This window comes from Leucopleurus acutus (genome assembly GCF_964270905.1).
Source record: "Leucopleurus acutus genome assembly, chromosome: 13".
NCBI classification, from domain to species: Eukaryota; Metazoa; Chordata; class Mammalia; order Artiodactyla; family Delphinidae; genus Leucopleurus; species Leucopleurus acutus.
In genome coordinates, this window is record NC_139155.1 from 80,078,059 (window position 1) to 80,098,385 (window position 20,327).

Genomic DNA, 20,327 nt, shown 5'->3' on the forward strand with positions numbered 1-20,327 from the left:
TGATTTGTCGTCATAATGGCTCAATTAAACTTGCTCCCAGTAAAAGCAGACATGATGTTTTTGAAGTATCTCTGGCCTCAAAAAGCGTAATCATATCCAAGATCTCAGGTGAACCTCAGAACAACTCTAGGAGAATGGCAGGATATGCCTCCTACTTTGCAGGCAGGGGAAATGAGGCTGCGGGAGCATGTATGGAGGGTCCAGCCTTCCCACCTCTGACCCAGGTTCTCACGTACATTCTGCAAAAGTGAGCTCTTGCCCAAACTAGGAGACTCACCAATCCAATGCCATTCGTTGCCGTTTAGAGAACAAAGGGACTAAAATGCGGAAGCAGGGGGCCGTGAGACTGAGGCATTTGTGGGACCAGTTATTCTTTTTAAATGGAAAACGGAATAGCATTGTCAACTTTTACTTTTGCCAAGCAAGAACAGGAAAAAGAAAACCACCATTTTCTATACTGAAAGGGACATTTACCATCTGAAGAGGAAGAATAGACACGGCCTCAGAAGAAAGGATGAGCCTTTAAATCAAATGCATTTCGTTGGATGAAAAACTCATTCCACTGAACTTGTTTTTTCCTCATTTCAATTTGGACTGGTGAAAATTTTGCCTGACTGGATCCATGTAGAAATTTTCAAGAAGAGGTGGGCTGAGGGCCCTCAAAAGGGGCTTCCGAGAAATGATGAGGTTGAAGCTGCTGGTCCCCTTCAGCTTCCTGACGGAGGGAAGGAGACACATCTGGCCCCAGGCCCAAGGTCAACTTCAGTGCACAGCCCTGTGGGACCACCCCAGCCCTAAAGGACTTTGTCATCTTCCCAACATCCTCAGCAGATCCCTGTCTTTCTCCATTCCTCCCCCTCTCTAATGAACTCCTAACAGGTCAATGAATCCAGTCTTTTGATGTCTTCCTAATTAATGTGCAAAGGAAGATGAACAACAATGAGGAAAATAAACTTAATGTCTTTGTGAAACAAAAGGTTTAAAAAAAAAAAAAGGAATAAGCAGAACCCTCTAGCTAAAAGCTCTGCCATGCAGCTCTACATTCACATGAGAATTTCCAGTCCCCCATATCGGCAGGGAGGGAAAAAAAATTTATAGCCATCTCTCTCCATGGAGCCATTTGAAGCTCAGTAAATGGACTTGTTCAGTTTAATTGGAATTCTCTTCTTGATTGTATTTTTGTAACCTATTAGGCTGTGCTGCCTCTTGATCTCGGAATTCAGCCGAAATTAAATTTTGAAGTGTTAGAGGTTGCCTTTTTCCCCTGTTCTTGATTAAATAATGATTTGAAACAAAAACAATAAATAACAGTGCCGGCTTCCCTGGAGGGCTGAGAGAAACTCCCAGTGAAACACCAGGAGCTGGAGTTCATGGTGGGGGGATTTAATTACTTATTAGAAAAACCCAAATGTTGACGCTGAGTATATTAAGGAAAAAGGAGAATAGGCAAGCTTATGAGTTTAAAAGAAAAAAGAAAAACAAACTGGAGCTTCACATTGGCGGGGGCTAAGAGAATAAAGGGAACGTATTCGTTTGTTTTCTCCCAGTGGCCGTGAGTTTGTGAAAACCAGTTTGTCCTTAAAAAACCCTGAGATTAGCAATCCTGACCCAGAAGGGAAAAGCTTGTAATAGCTCTGAGGTCTGGATATGGCTTCATGACTCTGTCTCCCGGTTCCTTTCATTGACAAAGTCCAAGAGGGTTTGAAAGGGCAGAGATGGGAAGATGGAAGGGAGAGATGAAACAGACAGGATGCACCGTGTCTGTGCTGCTCTGAGCTAGATCCGGGTAGCAGCGAACACTTAGAACAGAGGGTCACAAACTTAGTTGTCTCAAGGGCCAGGCAGCTAATAGATACAAGCAGCAGGGAACCCATAAGGCCTGGGGCCGGGAGAGCTTGTGCTCCTTCCAAAAGGGGCAGCTGCAATTACTCACAAGCCAATTATTACCAAGCAGGAATGTCGACTCAATCTGGCCAGATCCTCTCATTTTTCAGCATGAAGTAGGAATGGGCTGTTATGTGAATCTGCCCCACTCTACAATGTTGACAGTTCATTCAAATTTATTGTCGAACATGAATTTGTTTAGCCGGTAAGTGGGCTAAAGAAAGCATATCTGAAACAAAGTATGACTTGGCCCGTCCGTTTTCCAGTGGTGGTTTGGGGTGTTGAGACAGATGCTGTCCGTTTATATCCCCTCCCCCTCCCCACTTCACACACTGCCAGCTTCCAGCTTCCAGGTAATGTTCTCTGGCTGCCAAAGACCACTTTGTTTGGCTGGGTGGCAGTTTGGACCTACTAGAGAATTGACACCCTTTGGGTGCAGCCTTTAACCCATGAGTGGCAGGGAACTGGTGTATAAATATCACAGCTCCCTCCTTGGTTGTAATTAACTCTGGAGCTGTCTCTGCCTTGGCTCCCAGGGTGTCCTCCAGAAGCCCTCTGTGGCAGCTGGCTTGATAACACATCTTCATCTGGCTCCTTCTCTCCCCTGTTCATTGCCCCCACTCTCCTACTGAGGTTCCTTGCCCTCAAAGAAACGGCCAGCACTCAAATTCCTATCTCAGTTTCCAGGAGAACCATATGAAGACAGGTGCATTTCACTTGGTGATTAAGCAAATCTTACAGGGGCTGAATTTTTGTGCCAAGCCCCAAAAGCAGGCCTTTGTGAAGACATAAAAAGAAGGGCAAGTCTGGGATTGAGGAAGGGGTCAGTCAGAGTGGACCACAGAAGAGAGCCCCGGTATGAGGGTCCCAGGTCTTAGACAGGGGTCCCGGGTACCATGAGGGCATTGTTCCTGGACAAAAGTGGGTCTAGGATGACTCCTCCCAGCGGGCCTCTTGAAGACCGTTTTGCAGCTAAGCTGGGGATACAGGGGCAGAGAGCAGTTATGTGCATAGAAGAGAAATTTCCAGTGGATGAAGAAGAGCTCGTCAAAGACGACTTGTGAGTGGCCTGTTATCTAAATGAGGAGACGGGGAGGAAAGCGGGGGAGCCATCCTGTCACGCCAGCGGCCAGTGGGCAGCAGTCTGCATCCTCCATGCGGAGTGAGAGTGAACATCTGACGAGGAAGGAGACACTTAGAGATGGGAGGCGAGCACACAGAGGCCTCTGTCGTCTGCCTGTCATAAAGTCCTTGACTTTATGAAGGTCTCCCCTGCATTATCATGGCATCACTCGCACACGCACGCACACACACGCACGCTCACACACACACCCCACAGTCTGCCTTTGGCCCCCCTCCGTTGTGTCTTTCCTCCGTGTGTGGGGTGAATGGAGAGCTCTGGAGAAGGAGGAATCTGAGGCTAAGAGGCCATTAAACGATCCAGACATCCCTACTGAGTTCATGAAAATGTTTCTATCACCTGGAAACAGAGATAGAGCCCATCAAGACTGGTAAAGACAAAACCAAATAGAGTTCAGCGGAAGGAAGCAGGAATGCAAGTCTTCGGGCCACCACCCCTTCCCGCGACCCTCAAAGTAATCCTTAAAGCAGGCCGAGCAGGGGGAGAAGATTTGCGTCTCCAGGACCTGCTAGGCATGTCATGTTACGCTGGTTGTGCCCTGTCCGAGGGTGACTGGCCTTGGAGTTACACCCCACCGACCCTCCATTCGTCGAGCCAGCTGTGAAAACCGATGTGGGGCTGCTTCAGTCCAGAGAAAGGTATATCTCTTTTCTAATTTGTCTGGCCAGAGTGGGGCACCATTTTCGAGTTCCTGACCCAGGGGGAGCACCGTTCTAGCACCCGAGCAAAGTCACTGCATGGGCCAGCAGCCCTGTTGCGTGCAAGAGGCCAGACCCATTTCATCTCTTAACCCGACCTCCCAGAATAGCAGAAGGTGGAAAAGGAAGTAAGGAGACCCAACACCGCTTGTCTCATCTGGAAGGCTCCTCAGGTCAGGAACTTCTCACCTTCGCCTGGAACTTATGCTGTTGAGCATGTGTAGACTGGGCTCCTGTGTGCTTTCTCTGAGGGTCCTAGGTCTGATGAGGGCCAGGAGGAAGAGCGGAGGGCATTCCTTCTCTTTGCCACTGGCCTGGACCTAAAACTTTATTCTAGAGATTCTCTGTGGCTCACATGCCCAGCCCTGAGCTGGGCTCAAGACCCCAACTTTCAGCCCGTCCAGATGGAGGCAGGAGGTAAAACAAGCAATCACTGCCCCCTCGCCTCAGTAAGCGTGCTGCAGCAGACAGAAGCCACTCATTTTTGAATGAGTGAACGAATGAAAGAGTGAATGTTAGAATGAATGGAGTAGAGAGTTTTGTGCTTTCCTGGCCTGGAGCTCAGAGAAGGCTTTCAAGAGGAGGTGATGCGTAAACTGGAAGATGAATGAATTTAGCCATGTGAAGTGAGGAAGAGGGGAACAGTGTTCTAGGCAGAGGAAATGGCGCAGGCAAATGGCCTGGGGCTGGGAGAGCAAGATGTGCTGGCAGAACGAAGAAGACTTTCTAATCGATTGGCCTGAGGTCGTGGGGGCCGGGGGGTGGGTATACGGAGGAGATGAGGTTTGCGAAGGACACAGGGCTGAGCTGTGAAGTGTCCACACTGCCACGCATGCCAAAGAATTCAGATCCATCCAAAGAAATGGGACTTTGAAACGAGCAGGAGAGGTTGGTGTTTTCAAGCCCCAGGGTCAACCCAATGAGGACACTTCAGTAGTACATTTATCTCTGTTTTTCGTGATGATGGGAGAGCATGATGCCTTAGAGAGTTCTCAGTTCTGATCACACAAGTTGCACGTGGATAGTGGTCGTGGTCAGGTAGCGACACTCTGAAAGCGTCCCTGTGAGCTCAGGATGTGGGGTTGAGAATGTGAAAAAGGCAAAGTCCCCTTCTATATCCACGAGCCCCGAGGGGCCTTATGTTCAGGAGATCCTTCCCCCTGGGGACTCTTCATGCACCAGGACATATCCTTTGAAATTAGTAGTCAAGGTGGAAACAAGTACCTGGGCAGAGAAAGGCCCAGACTGGATGCCTCCAGGTAGCAAAAGCCGTAGGATACTGGAAACCATTGTATTCATGGTCCAGCCTGGTTCCTTCCAGGAGGGGCTCACCTGAGTCACTTGTGATACACTGGCTACCAAACATTCACTGTCTCTGAGGCAAAGATTCCATGAGCCCATCCCCAGACCAAGCCCCAGCCTGAGAGCCCAGGTCCCAGGGTTTAATTGCCTGGCACGATGCTTTGTCATTCCTGACAGAGGTGGTGGAAATACACATGTAGCCATTGAACTCTCAGAGGTGGGAAGGATATGGCATCCAACTTGCAAACTGCAAGACAAAAAGGAGCTGAATGGAAAAAGGGCCTTCACGTTAATTTTTAAAGAAGTCTCACACTAGAAAACCCCACTTGGGCAACCTTATTTTGAGGTCCCTTGTCCCAGAGCAAAGCTAGCCAGATTGCCAAGCATGTACAGTGGCAGCCACGCTGGGTGGAACCTGGTAAAGCTGGACCACCACCTTGTCTGTGTGCAAAGCCTACTGGGAGAATCCGCAAAGGAAGTCCCACCTCCCCAGCTCCAGGAGCTGATATCCTGAGCTGGTGGAGTCATCACTGTTATTCTCACAGTTCCGTTGTCTCTGTTTCTCACCCTCATGACCAGCTGCTGAGAAGGCAGAAGTGTTTCCTTAAGAAAGCCCAGAAGTCCCCCTTCTTTAGGCCCAAGGTGCATGGGAGAAACTGGGTGGGAGAAGCAGGCTTTTGATGGTGAGGCCTACACTAATATTTGCAGGGCCTGGGACAAGCGCATAGAAGGGGAGCCACACACTATATATGCAAATGTTTATAAGTCAGTCCATCAAACTTAGATGAAATAGGTTCTCCTATCTTGGCAAACATACCTTCGAAATGATCTGGAAAGTCAGATTTGGATTTAGAATCTTGGACCCCTCGGAGCGCCAGGCCACAACATGACAGTTTAGGGAGAATCTGCCCCGAGGCCCTGGCCCCTCCCATTCTCCCCCCCCCCCGTGTCCTTGCATCGTCCAGCACCGTGATGGACCTCCCACCCAAGCACACGGACACCTAAGCCTGAACATCCAACTTCTGTTCAAATAGCCACACTTGGACCTAGGAATGTGCACACTTGAAGCATGGTCTACCCCTGGGAGAACAGATCCATGGATGGTCCTGCAGAGACCCTGGAAGGGGACTCAGGGTCATTTAAACAGAGAATTCTGGGATTTCAGGTCCCCAGAGAGTCATTTCAGGGGGCGTGGTTTACAGGTGGTGCCTTCCCAGCCCCACAGATTTCTCACCCCAAGGGGATGGTTATCGCAGGAGGAGACCCGGGGCAGAGGTCCATCTTGCCCACATCTAAGCATGGTATTGTTGGGGGACCAGAACCAAACCCACTATGTCATCCCAGCTGTGAGACTGGTCTGAACGTTTAAAGAAAACCGTCCATTGTACTTCTAAACACACCATAGCCTTCCCGAGGGCTGTCTCTCCCTCGCGTCCTTTACTCCTTCATCTGTCCTAGATCAGCCCCACACAGGATCCTGGGGACCCCTCCTCATTCCCAGGCACCCCAAGGCAGCCCCTCCCAAAGCCGTTTGTCACAAGCACACCTTCCCTGTTCCCCGCCCCCCATCTTGACACCTTAGATTGATGCGAACTCTAGCCGCCATCTGCATTGTCAGCAAGGGTTTCTTGATCCAACTTGGGCATTAAGGGACTGATGAGGTTAGTGTTGATGGCTTGAGGTCCCGTTACTGAGAAAGCCAACCAGAAGTGATACTTCACCTGTCAAGAACACTGAAAACCCAAAACCCAAAGTTCAGGGCCAAGTGTGAGGATGTACAGAAAGGTGTGTGTTTTTTCTTGTCATTTGCGACTCTAATGATGGACTCACCTTGCCCGCTCTTCCCTTTCTCTTACACCTTACCTACCTACTAAAGGAGGAGTTCTTGCTTGGTAAGTGGATATAATCCGCAAAGACGTGAGAGAATTTATTAGAAGCCAGTCGAGCGCCTTAGCTGCCTTCTCCAGGGGGAAAAGGACACACGCAGATATCCGTAGAGAGCTTTTTTTTGTTTGTTTCCGTCAGACAGTTTGACTTCCATTTTTTATTTTTTGTCCCCTCTTTCTTTTCCCCTTTAGTTGAAAACTACTAAAATATCATTTTGTGACCTTGACTTTATATTAAAAAAAACCTCTCATCTTTATTTCATTTCTTTTCCCCACGTGATATTTGTTTAGGGTTCTATTCGGGCAACTTTTTCTTTAAAAAAAAAGAAAAGTCAAATTTGTTGAGGATTTGGTTGACGTTTAAAATTTTGGCTTTACCTCCTTTTTTTGTTCTTAAGTTTCAAGATATATTTTTTCAGGCCCATAGCCTCCTTTCTTTCCCCCCACTTTTCTTTATTTTTATTATTGTTTTAGGTTAAGGGTGTTTACACCCCCCCCCCCTTAAGTTGTTGCTTTCGTTTAATTCCTTAGAAATTAAATTTTGTATAATTTCCTTTTTCTTTTGTTTAATCTGGATCGCATGCTTTTTTCTCTGCATGATACCTAAATCTTCCAGTTATCCTAGCAGGGGGTAAAAAAGAGATCTCCTTTCTGTGGTATTCTTTCAGGAATTTGTGCTTTTGTTTTTTGGCGTCTCTCCTTTCCTCTCCTCTCTCTCTTTCCTTTCGTTACAGTGCATCATGATGGTAAACATTTCTTGGTTATTTAGACACAGCCCGCAGACCCAGCGCGCAGCAGTGTCCGACGGGTGTTTTTGCTTTCAGATCACTGGGCCGGGGGCTGCTACCCTCTTTACCAGAACTGCCAGGCTGCTCGCCACGTCCCGAGGACGCTCCCAGGAGTATGACTCGGGCAATGACACCTCCTCGCCACCCTCCATGCAGATCAGCTCAGCCAGGTCTCGGGGTCAGGAGAAGGAGAGCCCCACTGGGGGCCTGAGCAAGAGCCGGGGCCCCAACAGCGGCAACACCTCTGATTCAGGGAACTCCTTCACCACCTCCTCCCCCCAGAATGAGGGGACCGCTTTGGAGAATCTCTCCCCCACCAGCAGGGGCAGAGAGTCAAGGTCAGTGCACCTGGGCGGCAGGAGGGGGTCCTGCCTGAGCTCCACAATCTCAGTCTCTCACCCTAGCACTACACCACACACACAGACTCCAGCTCTTTTATTTGAGAGAAAGAGAGAGAGAGAGAGAGAGATCGGCATCATTTTTGAAAACACTATCCAAGGAGATCAGCTTCAGGTATAGCTGGATCCAGGGTCTCAAAAAATACGTCATCAGGAATCTGTCTTTCCTATTACATCTCTCAGTTCTGCTTCCCCCTCTCTTGGCTTTATTTTCAAGCAGATCCTCCCAAAGTATTGGCAAAGATGCCATCCAGTTAACATTCTATCGGTCTAGCCAGCCAATGGAAGGAAAATACCTCTTTCCCGAGAATTTCAGCAGAATATCAGGGCAAGTGCTCATTGACTCTGCTTGGCCCAGCTTGGGTCATCTGCCCACACTAGACCAATCACACTGCCCAGGGGATGCAGTATTCTTGGCTAGAACTTGTCATATGCCACCATCAGGGCTAATGAGTCTTCCCATGTACAAAACTGGGGAATGTCTGGTTCTCTGAAGGAAAAGCAGGGTACTGTTATCAGGAGGAGGGATGGAGGCTGGGCAGGAAAAAACAGATGTCAGTTTACCAATAATCAGAGGAGAAAGTCTAACATTTAAAGTCACTGTCATTTTAAAATATGCCACAGTATTTACCCAAACGCTTTGAAAATTTATGTCCATACAAAAACCTACACATGGATGTTTTTATAGCAGCTTTATTCATGCCCAAATTTGGAAGCAACCAAGATATCCTTCAACAGGTGAAAGATAAGTAAACTGTGGTCCATACACACAATGGAATACTATTCAGCACTAAAAAGAAACAAGTTACTAAGCAATGAAAAGACAGGGAGGAAACTTAAATCCATGTTACTAATAGAAAGAAGCCAATCTGAAAAGGCTGCATATTCTACGATTCCAACTATATGACATTCTAGAAAAGGCAAAGCTATGGAGACCGTGAAAAGATGAGTGGTTGCCAGTGGTGAGAGGGTGGAGAGGGGTGGATCTGCCTGCCTCAGGGCATCCCTGGCCTCAGGTCACACCCAAGCTCGGCTGGGAGCCAGGGCTGGGTCAGAGCAAACGTCCATGTCTCCAAGAACAGGCAGTGATGTTCCCAGATATCTACTCATATACTTCAGGGCTGTTATGCAGGAAATACTGAGAATAGCAATAACAACAACAACAATAATAATAACAGCAGCTATTATTTATGGAGCCCTGAGGTACTATGCCAGGTGTTTTCCATAGATAATCTTCCTAAACTCCTTCTAAAACCTTTATGGGATAGGTTCTGTTATAATTCTTTTTTAGCTGATGGGGAAACAAGCTCAGAGCAGTTAAGAACCTCACTTAATAAGGGCCGGCACCGGGATTGAAACACAGATCTGTCTCCAGAACTGGAGTTAAGCCTGAACGGCATTTAGCAGTTACCTGCTTAATCTGATCTATGTGGACAGCCAAATTAAGTAACTTAGACCCAGCCTTTCACTGTGAAGTATAAATGATCTTTAAATCCGTGGCTATTTATGTCATGTCAGCTATGAGCAGAGGGCAGAATGCAAGAGACATCAGCTCTAAATCAGGGGAACCACAGACAGTAAAGGCAGGGGCTGGCAAGGTAGCAGGGACATGGGCTTCAGGGCTGGACAGGTCAGGGTTTGAGACTCTGGGTGGCCGTGAGCAAGCAACTCGCCCTTCTGGGTCTTCTCTGTAAATAAGGGATGATAATAGTGCCAACTTCCTAGGGTTGCTGGGGGCTAAATGAGATGATGCTGTGAAGCTCCCAGGATGTGCAGGGACTCAGCCTGTTTTCCACAGCTATTTATCAATGACCTAGGACATTGGCTCTGTCCTGGTGCTGGGATACAGTGTCCAGAGAGACATGAGTCCTGTCCCCAGGGAGCTCCATGTCTGGGGGAGGGAGACAACAATTATAAGACCAAGCGAGCCATCTAGGGGTGGGGGGAGGCATTGGAGGCTGGGGGCTCTGATAACACAATGGAGGTCACACAACCAGTCTTAAGGGGGTCGAAAGCCTGAACCATGAGTAGGAGTTGTCAAGTGAAGAGGGTTCCAGGCAGTGGGAATGTTCTAAAGCCTGCAGGCAAGGAAGGGAATAGGAATATTCCAGGAGGGACAAGTAGTCCACTATGGCTGGAGTCGAGAGAGGGAAGTGCCCGAGCTGAGACTGGCGTATGGGCAGGGGCTGGGTCACGATGAAACTATATGAATGTTATTTGAACTTGACCCTTGGCCCAATCCCAATGAGCATGTCCTTACTGAGAACCAACAGGAACCCAGCATGGTTCTAGGCAAGGTGAGGCTATGACAGGACCCTGTGCTTTGGGTGAATTTGAACAAGCCTCCACCCTTCTTTGGGTCTCCAGTCCCCCATCTGCAAAATGGGCTACGCCAGTTTCCCAACTTAAACCAACTACATGTCACTTTCTTGAGTCGTTCTGTATCCAGATACTACTGTTACTCTCATTTACTTTAATAAACTCACTTTTTAATATAAGGAAACTTGTAGTACTAGCTTAAATAGAAAATTTGTATCACCTGTCCTCAATAGACTGCACCTGTGAAAATACATATGATTCAATCACTGTATTTAATTCTGGTTAGTTACAGTTGCCTGCCCAAGGTTCTGAGTCTCAGGCCTGCTCTCTCTCTCTTTGGGAGATTGCAAGCATTAAAGAGACAGTAAAAACCCCCTAGTGCCCAACCTGGGCTTTCTCATTCATGTGATCAGAGGGACTGGAAAGGGACGAAATCTTCCACCATGTGATTTGATCATACCCATCATGCACCCTGTGGTGTGTGTCCTACTCTATCTCTGCTCCACTAACATCCGTGGTCTGGGAAGTCTTTCCAGAGGTAGTAAGATGGGGAAAGGTGGATGGGGGGTTCTGAGAGCACCACAGCCGAGGCAAAGTACGGAGGTGAGTATCAGCTGAAGATGCCCTGGACCAGCGGGCGGGCCAGTGCTAACAGCCATTCTCCCCTCTGCAGAGGACTCCAGTCGCCATGTCTGGAGTGCACCGAGGTGAAGAAGTCCAGTTTGGTCCCACCCACAGCCCGGAGCTCCCCCATGAGAGGGCGCTCCCGCAGCTCGTCCTGTGCCAGCGCCCACTCCTCCAGATCTCCAAACCCCAGGGCCTCCCCCAGGTACACCAGGAGCCGATCCACCTCCTCTGGGAAAAGGTGAGTGCAATTTTGACCTTGGCTCTGCAGCTAGTTAAGGTAACTGGAGATGTCGTTTGACCACCAAGCGACAGAAGTGGAACAGATTTGAGTTTGAATGCCCATTCTATCTATTACTCACTGGTGGCCTTGGTTGTCAGTTAACCTGTCTGAGCCTTAGTTTCCTCCCCTGCAAAATGAAAACCGTAAGAATACTTACCCTGAAGGATTGTTCGGACTATAAGACACTTAGATCAGTACTTGGAATATAATATCAGTTTTGATTGTTGTTATTGGCGTGAGGATGCATTCATGTGTATCAGTTATCTTCTGCTGCATAAAAATTATCCCCCCAGTGTAGCATCCTTATCAATAAGTTTTTCCTTGGTTCTTGATTCAGTGGATCAGCAGTTTGGGCTGGGCTCAGCTGAGTGGCTCTTCTTCTGTTCTCTCTTGGGTTCATGCATGTGTCTTCCATCAGCTGGTGGGTTGTCTGGGGGCTGGCTGGTTTGAATGACCCCAGCTGATTCATCTCTGCTCCGTGTGGCCTAACATCTTCCAGCAGGCTTGTCTGGGCTTGTTCACATGGTGATGGCCGGGTTCCAAGAGAGAGCAGTAGTGTGCAAGGCCTCCGCTTGGAACAGGCATGACTTCTTCAGCTGTTTTCTTAGCCATTGCAAGTCAGAGGACCAATCCAGACAGATGCAAGGGATGCTCCTCTTAGTGGGAGGAACTGCAAAATCACACTGCAAGGGGCATGGATACAGGGAGAAGAATTGTGCCCATTTTTTTCACTTTACCACTCAATTCTAATAACCCCTGGTTATTGTTTGATTTTCTCATGTGGAATAACGATATGGCAGAATGCAGAGACATGCGATCTCAGGAATTGGAAGATTCCATCCAATCTAACCAACCCACAGCTTCATGGAGTCCAGCTTCCCTCTACAAACAAGAACTTCCAACAGCAACCCAACTATTCCTCTTCTGCAACCATATCAAAAAACAGTTGCTTACGTAGGTGGTTACCTCAAGACCAGTTCATTCAAAATAAGGAGGCAAGGAAGCTAACAGAAATATTCAACATGATAGAGTAACATAAGTAGAAGAGCAAGTCAGGCTAAAAGGAAAATTGAGAGAAATAAAATTAAATCAGGAGGAAGGTTAAGTCCCAAAGGCATGTCCTACCATTCTGTACGGTTGGCCATCTGTATCTGTGGGTTTCACATCCCTGGTTATGAAAGGCCAGTGTATTCAATATACTATGCCATTTTATATAAGGGACTTGAGCACCTGCAGGTTCTGGTATCTGCAGGGACTCCTGGAATCAATCCCCCGCAGATACCGAGGGATGACGGTTGTTGCTATGGAGGTGTGCTGCAAATGTGACTCTGAGCTCCCTGGCAGACAAAGCAAAAAGGGAAATTGTCCCTTTACATTATTAACAAAAAAGATAAAAATTGAACCAGTTGCTTGGAAGAGCAGTTATTTCTGATTTTTAAGTATGAAAAATGATTCACATGGCTCCACAGAAAAGGGACACTATGTGGTACGGTGGATAGAAATGCCTGACGTCCTTTCAAAGTGTCCAAAAGCATTATTTCATCATAACTCTTTTTTATAATGTCTCTCAATATATAGCCAAAGAGCAAGTTGGCAAAGCAAATTTTTCAGGGGCCATAGCTGGACACTGTCCCAGGGCACTAAGACTGGAGGAGCTAATCCTTGTCCACACTCCTTCCATCACGCTGGGCAACATGTAAGAATAGAGTCCCAAGGCGATGGTTATTATGATCATCTAAGAAAGTAGGAAGGGGCTAAGGAACACCTGGGTGAGGGCAAGTCAGAGCAAGACTTCTTTTCAAACTGAAAAGGATAGGAAAACTTTGCTAGCATTCCTGTGAGGGAAAGCTGGCAAAAACAGAGCGTGAGAGAGTGTCCCCCCTACTCATTCCTGTGCCTGTAGCAGACATTGCTAATCCATCCCAGCCCTCTTTCCCACTGAACACAGACATGGCCACATAATCCCTCTGAACCCTGGCAGGAACTACTAGCAGATCAAATCAGCAGCTGTGAGATGAAAATTATTTGAAAGACTGAGAAAGAAGGGTAGATGTTCCTAGGAAAGTGGTGGAGAAACTAAGGCAGTCGTTCTCTAAACGTGGGAGGCATTAGCAAGAGGGAAGAAGACTGGAAATAGCATAGGGGTTGGTAATTCGGATGCACAACAGTGTAGTCTAGCAGAATCAGGAGCACTTTGTAGCCAAACAGACCTGGGTTCAAACCCCTTACCAGCTGAGTGACCTTGAACAAATTATTGGGTTGGCCAAAAGGTTTGTTTGGTTTTTTCTGTAAGATGGCTCTAGTAGCACTTAGTTGTCTTTAACTTGATTCAAAACAATTTTGTTAGAGTGTATGTGACAGCTGTCATATCAGTGTGCATGAGGGAGGATATTTGGGGATATATGTATATGTATAGCTGACTCACTTTGTTATAAAGCAGGAACTAACACCAATGTAAGGCAATTATACTCCAATAAAGATGTTAAAAGGAAAACAATATATTAAAATTAATAAAAGTATTACATATAATTATATTAAATATATAAAATAAACTTTAAAAAAATAAAGTTTCAAAATTTCAAAAAACAGACATCAAAATCGGTTAATTTTTGTGTAGCCATTTTAATATTGGAGATGGAAGAAAAACAACATTTTTGGCATACTATTCTTCATTATTTCAAGAAAGGTAAAAATGCAACTGATGCAAAAAAAGATTTGTGCAGTGTATGGAGAAGGTGCTGTGACTGATCGAACGTGTCAAAAGTGGTTTGCGAAGTTTTGTGCTGGAGATTTCTTACTGGACGATGCTCCACGGTCGGGTAGACCAGTGAAGTTGATAGCGACCAAATCGAGACATTCATTGAGAACAATCAACGTTATGCCATGCAGGAGATAGCTGACATACTCAAAATATTCAAATCAAGCGTTGAAAATCATTTGCACCAGGTTACGTTAATTGCTTTGATGTTTGGGTTCCACGTAAGTTAAGCGAAAAAAACCTCCTTGACCATATTTCTGCATGTGATTCTCTACTTAAACGTAATGAAAACGTTCCGTTTTTAAAACAAATTGTGGTGGGCGCTGAAAAGTGGATACTCTTCAGTTGTCTGGAGCGGAAGAGATCGCGGGGCGAGCGAAATGAACAACCACACCAAAGGCTGTTCTTCATCCAAAGAAGGCGATGTTGTATATGTGGTGGAATTGGAAGAGATTCCTCTATTATGAGCTCCTTCTGGAAAACCAAACAATTAATTCCAACAAGTACTGCTTCCAATTAGACCAACTGAAAGCAGCACTCAATGGAAAGCATCCAGAATTAGTCAACAGAAAACGCATAATCTTCCATCAGGATAAGGCAAGACCACATGTGTCTTTGATGACCAGGCAAAAACTGTTACAGCTTGGCTGGGAAGTTCTGATTCATCCGCCACCTTTGAACAAGACATTGCACCTTCAGGTTTCCATTTATTTAAGTCTTTACAAAATTCTCTTAATGGAAAAAATTTCAATTCCCTGGAAGACTGTAAAAGGCATCTGTAACAATTCTTGGCTCAAAAAGATAAAAAGTTTGGGGAAGATGGAATTATGAAGTCGCCTGAAAAATGGCAGAAGGTAGTGGAACAAAAGGGTGAATATGTTGTTCAATAAAGTTCCTGGTGAAAATGAAAAGTGTGTCTTTTATTTTTACTTAAAAAGCAAAGGCACTTTTTGGCCAACCCAATACATCATCTCTCTCTGCCTCTGTGTCCTCATCTATAGAATGGGATTGATAATAGTACCTAACCCTAGGAAATGCTGAGGATTAAATAAGATAATATACACAAAACATTAGTTCAATAAAAATAGAACTACCAGGCTTCCCTGGTGGCGCAGTGGTTGAGAGTCCACCTGCCGATGCAGGGGACGCAGGCTCGTGCCCCGGTCCGGGAAGATCCCACATGCCGCGGAGCGGCTGGGCCCGTGAGCCATGGCCACTGAGCTTGCGCGTCCGGAGCCTGTGCTCTGCAACGGGAGAGGCCACAACAGTGAGAGGCCCGCGTACAGCAAAAAAAAAAAAAAAAAAAAAAAAATAGAACTACCATATGACCCAGCAATCCCACTACTGGGCATATACCCTGAGAAAACCATAACTCAAAAAGATACATGTACCACAATGTTCATTGCAGCACTATTTACAGTAGCCAGGATATGGAAGCAATCTAAATGTCCATCGGCAGATGAATGGATAAAGATGTGGCACATATATACAGTGGAATATTACTCAGCCATAAAAAGGAACGAAATTGAGTTATTTGTAATGAAGTGGGTGGACCTAGAGTCTGTCATACAGAGTGAAGCAAGTCAGAAAGAGAACAACAAATACCGCATGCTAATGCACATATATGGAATTGAAAAAACCGGTACTGATGAACCTAGTGGTAGAGCCGGAATAAAGACGCAGATGTAGAGAACGGACTTGAGGACACAGTGGGGGGAGGGGAAGCTGGCACGAAGTGAAACAGTAGCATTGACATATATACACTGCCAAATGTAAAGTGGATGGCTAGTGGGAAGCAGCTGCATAGCACAGGGAGGTCAGCTCAGTGCTTTGTGACCACCTAGAGGGGTGGGATAGGGAGGGTGGGAGGGAGGCTCAAGAGGGAGGGGATATGGGGATATATGTAAAGCAGAAACTAACACACCATTGTAAAGCAATTATACTCCAATAAAGATATAAAAAAAATTAGTTCAAAATCTGGCACATAGTAGAATATATAATACTCATATAATAATAAATATTTCCTGTGTGCTGACTATATGCCAAGATGCTAAGTAATTTACCCTAATTTACACGTTTAATTTACAATTCTATGGGGTAAGTACAATTACCCCCATTTTACAGATCAGAAAGTAGTGGCCCAGAGAAGTGAAATCAACTGCCCAAAGGTCACACAGCTAACACGTGGCCAGGAGAGGAAGAACTCAGTAAGGCTAAGTTGTTGATATCATTATTAACCATCCAAAAGGGAGGGGATTTCATCCTCAGGTAAGGGCTTGGTCCCTTTGCCTGGCCTCCAGAAATAAAAAGGCCTGGAGACCAGCTGAATAAAACGCTGGACAGACGGGGCAAGCCCGGCAGAGCTCAGCAGGCCCCTCAGAGGCTGTCTCCTCTCTTCCAGGTCCTCCTCCCGCTCTCGCAGCTATTCCTCCAATTCTGGCAAGAGAAGCCCGCCTAGCAGAAGCTCTAGGTCCCGCCGAAGCCCCAGCTACTCCCGCTACAGTCCCAGCAGGTACCGGCCCCGTCCCGCACCCCCACCCCGCCCCACAGTCCCCACTCCTTTGCTCGGATCCGCCTGTCTGGCATCGCCTCCTCGACTTGCTTCTCTGCGGCGTCTCCCAAGCCCCGCGAGTTCCTCTCTGGTCAAGCCCTGCCGGGTTACGGATGGGAGGTGACTCAGCATCATAGTGGTTCCCTTTGCCGTGTCTGGAGTGGCAGTCAGGCCCCCAGTACATCCCAGCGTTCTCATGTACTCACCCCAAACACTCCAACGGCCACACCCCAGCCCTCAGACTCTTCGCACACCTAATACTACTCCTCATCCCTATGTCCATACCCCCCAGTTCTGATTCTTACTCGGCACCTGGGCCCACCTAACAGTCATATCCTCACCCTGCAATGCCCACCTTCAAAGGCTGACACCCCTACACACGTCCAGCTGCAAGGCCCTCCCCCGCCCCCGGGTACCCACCCATCCATGCAGACTCTCCCCACAGCCGTGTCATTTTCCCTCCCACCTCCCTAGGGGCCCCGTGCAGACCCCATCCCTGCCCCAGCGAGGGGGAGGGCAAAGGTGAGGAGGAAGTGAGTGCCCCCCTCCCACCGAAAAGCCAGGCCGGCCCCAGCTCCCCAGTAACATCCCCATCGCACCCCTTCAGGGAGCGGGACCCCAAGTACAGCGAGAAGGATTCGCAGCAGCGGGAGCGCGAGCGAGCGCGGCGGAGACGTCGGTCCTACTCGCCCATGCGGAAGCGCCGGAGAGACTCCCCGAGCCACCTGGAGGCGCGGAGGATAACGAGGTGAAGCCAGGAGGCACCCACCTCCTTCCTCACTTCCACTCCCTTCCCACCCGCTGGGGTCTCGGACTCTCCCCGGGCCTCCTTGGGGCTGGACTGCAGGATTGTGGGAGCTCAGGGACACCCTGCCCCCCATCAGCCACCGAAATGAAGTTTCTGTTCAAAGCCTCGGGCGAGTCAGCACCCTCAGCCACCGCGCGGGCTTGCAAGAAGGGGGCGGGGCCTAGGCCGGCGGGGTGGGGTAGGACGCAGTGGCTGGCCAAGGGGTGAGCCCAGCCGGAGGAATCGGGTGTGGCCGGAATATGCGCGTGCAGCTGGGGCGAGGGAGGCGGGGCTGGGCCATATGGAACGGGGACCTAAGCAAGGAACAGAACTGGGACTTTGCGTGGGGGCGGAGCCAGGCGGTGGCAACAGACCTCCGCCCTTAGACCCACAGCCCGAATACAAGGCTTGAATAGACCCATAGGTAATTATACCCTGAACCAAGTGTAGGGAGGGCAAACAGGATTGTTTAGGTGCCAAAAGGACTGGGAGGGGGCCCTAGTGGTTAAGGGGAGGAGCACTGTTTTGGAGAGGAATGTTGGCTCTGCCACTTTCCAGGTGAGCTGGGAAAGTCTCTTCATCTCCCAGAATCTAAGTTTTCTCACCCATGAACTATTGGAGGAAATAACTCCCAGAAGTATCATAAGGATGAAATGAAAAGGGGCAAAGAGATGTGAATGCCGTTTATAAACTTACATGCAGAACACTAGAACCCACTGTGTTCCACGGTGATGGACTGAATGGCCAGACCAGATGGATAAAAATTCCTGTAACAGATAAAGTCTCGGACGAGAAAGGCCCTAGAAGAGAAGCCTGAGGTCTAAATGGACACAAATTTCTCGGACCTTGAAATGGAGAGAATAGCTGAATGTTGCCCTAAAAATGGCTCTTGACAATCGGTTGGCCTACCTCCTGGTCCTCCAAGGGTCAGCTGCTCAGTCCAGAGACCCACAAGTATCCCGGCCTCCCACGCCTCCTCCCTGGAGATGATGTGAAGGGAGGAAGAAGAGCTTGTGCCCCAGATAGTAAGGCAGGGTAATGGCATTGCCTTCTCAAGTGTCTCACAGAACACCCTGCCTTGGCCTGGCACACAGGAAGGGAGTCCTACACCCACTGCCTTGACTTTCGAAGGTATCCTTGGAATGGACTTGGAGGAAGGCTGAGACGAAGAGAGTTGCATTTCCAAAAGACGCTCTGGTTTCCATACTCAACCCCAAATAGTCCATCATGATGAACCCATTCAGTGTTTCCCAAACTTCCATCCCCCACTTTTGCCTTGTCTGATTATCAAGTGTACCATTTACTTAATTTTCTGTAAATAGATGTGCTTTTCTTTTAAAAGGTCCATACATTTATTTCAAAAGGAAACTTGATGCACTACAGTGAGTGGAAAATCAGCCTCTTCTTTTTGCCATAAATAGAAGGTTCTAGTAAAAATAAAAATAGCAAAACAAAACTGTTGCCAGCTGGAGGTTCTCCCTGAGCCCAGCCTTGCTGTGTTTAAAAAAAAAAAAAAGTGAGATTATGACTTTTCAAAACATATCAGCAGTAGACTGAAAGCATCTCCTTGATGTTCTCAGGACTGCAAGGGAAGAGTATGGGAATTTTTTTTTCCTGAGGAGCTGGGAAATGTCTCTTGGGACAGTGCCTGTGCTCCCTGGATTGAGGCTGGGAGGAGTCTTGCCCTCATGCCATCTCCCTCTGGTCCCTGCAGTGCCCGGAAACGCCCCATCCCCTACTACCGGCCCAGCCCCTCTTCATCCAGTGGCCTCAGCAGCACCTCCTCCTGGTACAGCCGCTCAGCCAGCCGAAGCTCTTCCCGGAGCCCAAGCCACAGCCGCAGCCACAGCCGCAGCCACAGCCACAGCCGCAGCCGCAGCCGCAGCCGCAGCCGGACCCGCACTAGCAGCAGCTGCAGCTCCCGCAGCCCCAGCCTGGGCTCTCGGAGCCGGAGCCGGAGCCGGAGCCGGAGCCGGAGCCGGAGCTACAGCTCAGCAGACAGCTACTCCAGCACAAGGCGCTAAGCAAAGGCCCTCCCTTGAGCCAGCTGCCTGTGGTGCCCCTTTCACTCTGCCAGCCTCCCCCACTCCCTGCCCACCCTGCCTTCTCCTTGGTATAGACATTGAGGGCTCCTGGGCCCTGTCCTTCCTGCTCCCCTGGGGGCGGGAGGAAAAGAGAGTATGGGGGCTTCAGCCTCTATGTCGAGCTCCTAGGAGCCTCCACCACACCACCCTGGGGCTCAACTCAGGCCTGAGCATATGGAGTGAACCACCTTCTGTTGGCACAGAGAAAGCTCAAAGGTTTGTAAGAAGCGATGGGTCCGTGACTCAAAAGTTTGGGTCAGGCCAGGAAAATGTAGAGAGAGCTCTGCTCACCCACTGCTGGCAGGTGGCACACGAAGGCCAGTGTGCTTCCTCACACCTGCCCTCATTCTCCTCTCATTCAGTCTCATGGCTGCATGTGTGTGGACCCTGATGGGAGTGAGGGGTGGATGTTAGAAGAGACCAAGGGCAGTTCAGGCCCAGGAGAGGGGTCAGGCCTTTCAGCTCCCCACATAGGCCAGAGCAAAAGCTAGAAGGCTGTTGGGTCCTAGAAAGGGAGACACGTGGGTAGGGGTCATGGACATTTCAGCTGGGGGTAGGTGTCGGGAGATAGGAGATGGACTCTCGGGCCATGAGCGTAGAAGCAAAAAGGAGGGGGTCGGTGTGCCACTCGCAGTACCTCCACGTGGTCAGGAAGACGGGCCCAGTAGTTTCTAGCCAGGGAGAGGCCACCACACCGTTTACACAAAAGGCCTCTTGGCGGCTCACACGGACCCGGCGACCTCTGAGAACGGACACGGTGGACAGCAGGACAGCCTGGTCTGCGGCCCCGCTTCCCAAATTTGCCTCAGTCCTGTTAGCTGGCA

The 20,327-nt window shown here is 48.6% G+C and overlaps 1 protein-coding gene across 1 annotated transcript in view; it reads left to right on the top strand.

The window, feature by feature from the left end:
• Nucleotides 1-19,443, top strand: part of SRRM4 (serine/arginine repetitive matrix 4) — a gene marked incomplete at both ends in the record, with an annotated part of 162,241 nt that extends 142,798 nt beyond the window's left edge. Inside the window, 5 exons of the mRNA XM_082853593.1 lie at nt 7,736-8,037; nt 11,090-11,281; nt 16,483-16,593; nt 17,240-17,380; nt 19,134-19,443. Of these exons, the coding sequence (XP_082709719.1) occupies nt 7,736-8,037; nt 11,090-11,281; nt 16,483-16,593; nt 17,240-17,380; nt 19,134-19,443 (1,056 nt within the window). The remainder of the gene's footprint in view (nt 1-7,735; nt 8,038-11,089; nt 11,282-16,482; nt 16,594-17,239; nt 17,381-19,133) is intronic.
• Nucleotides 19,444-20,327: the final 884 nt, after the last annotated feature.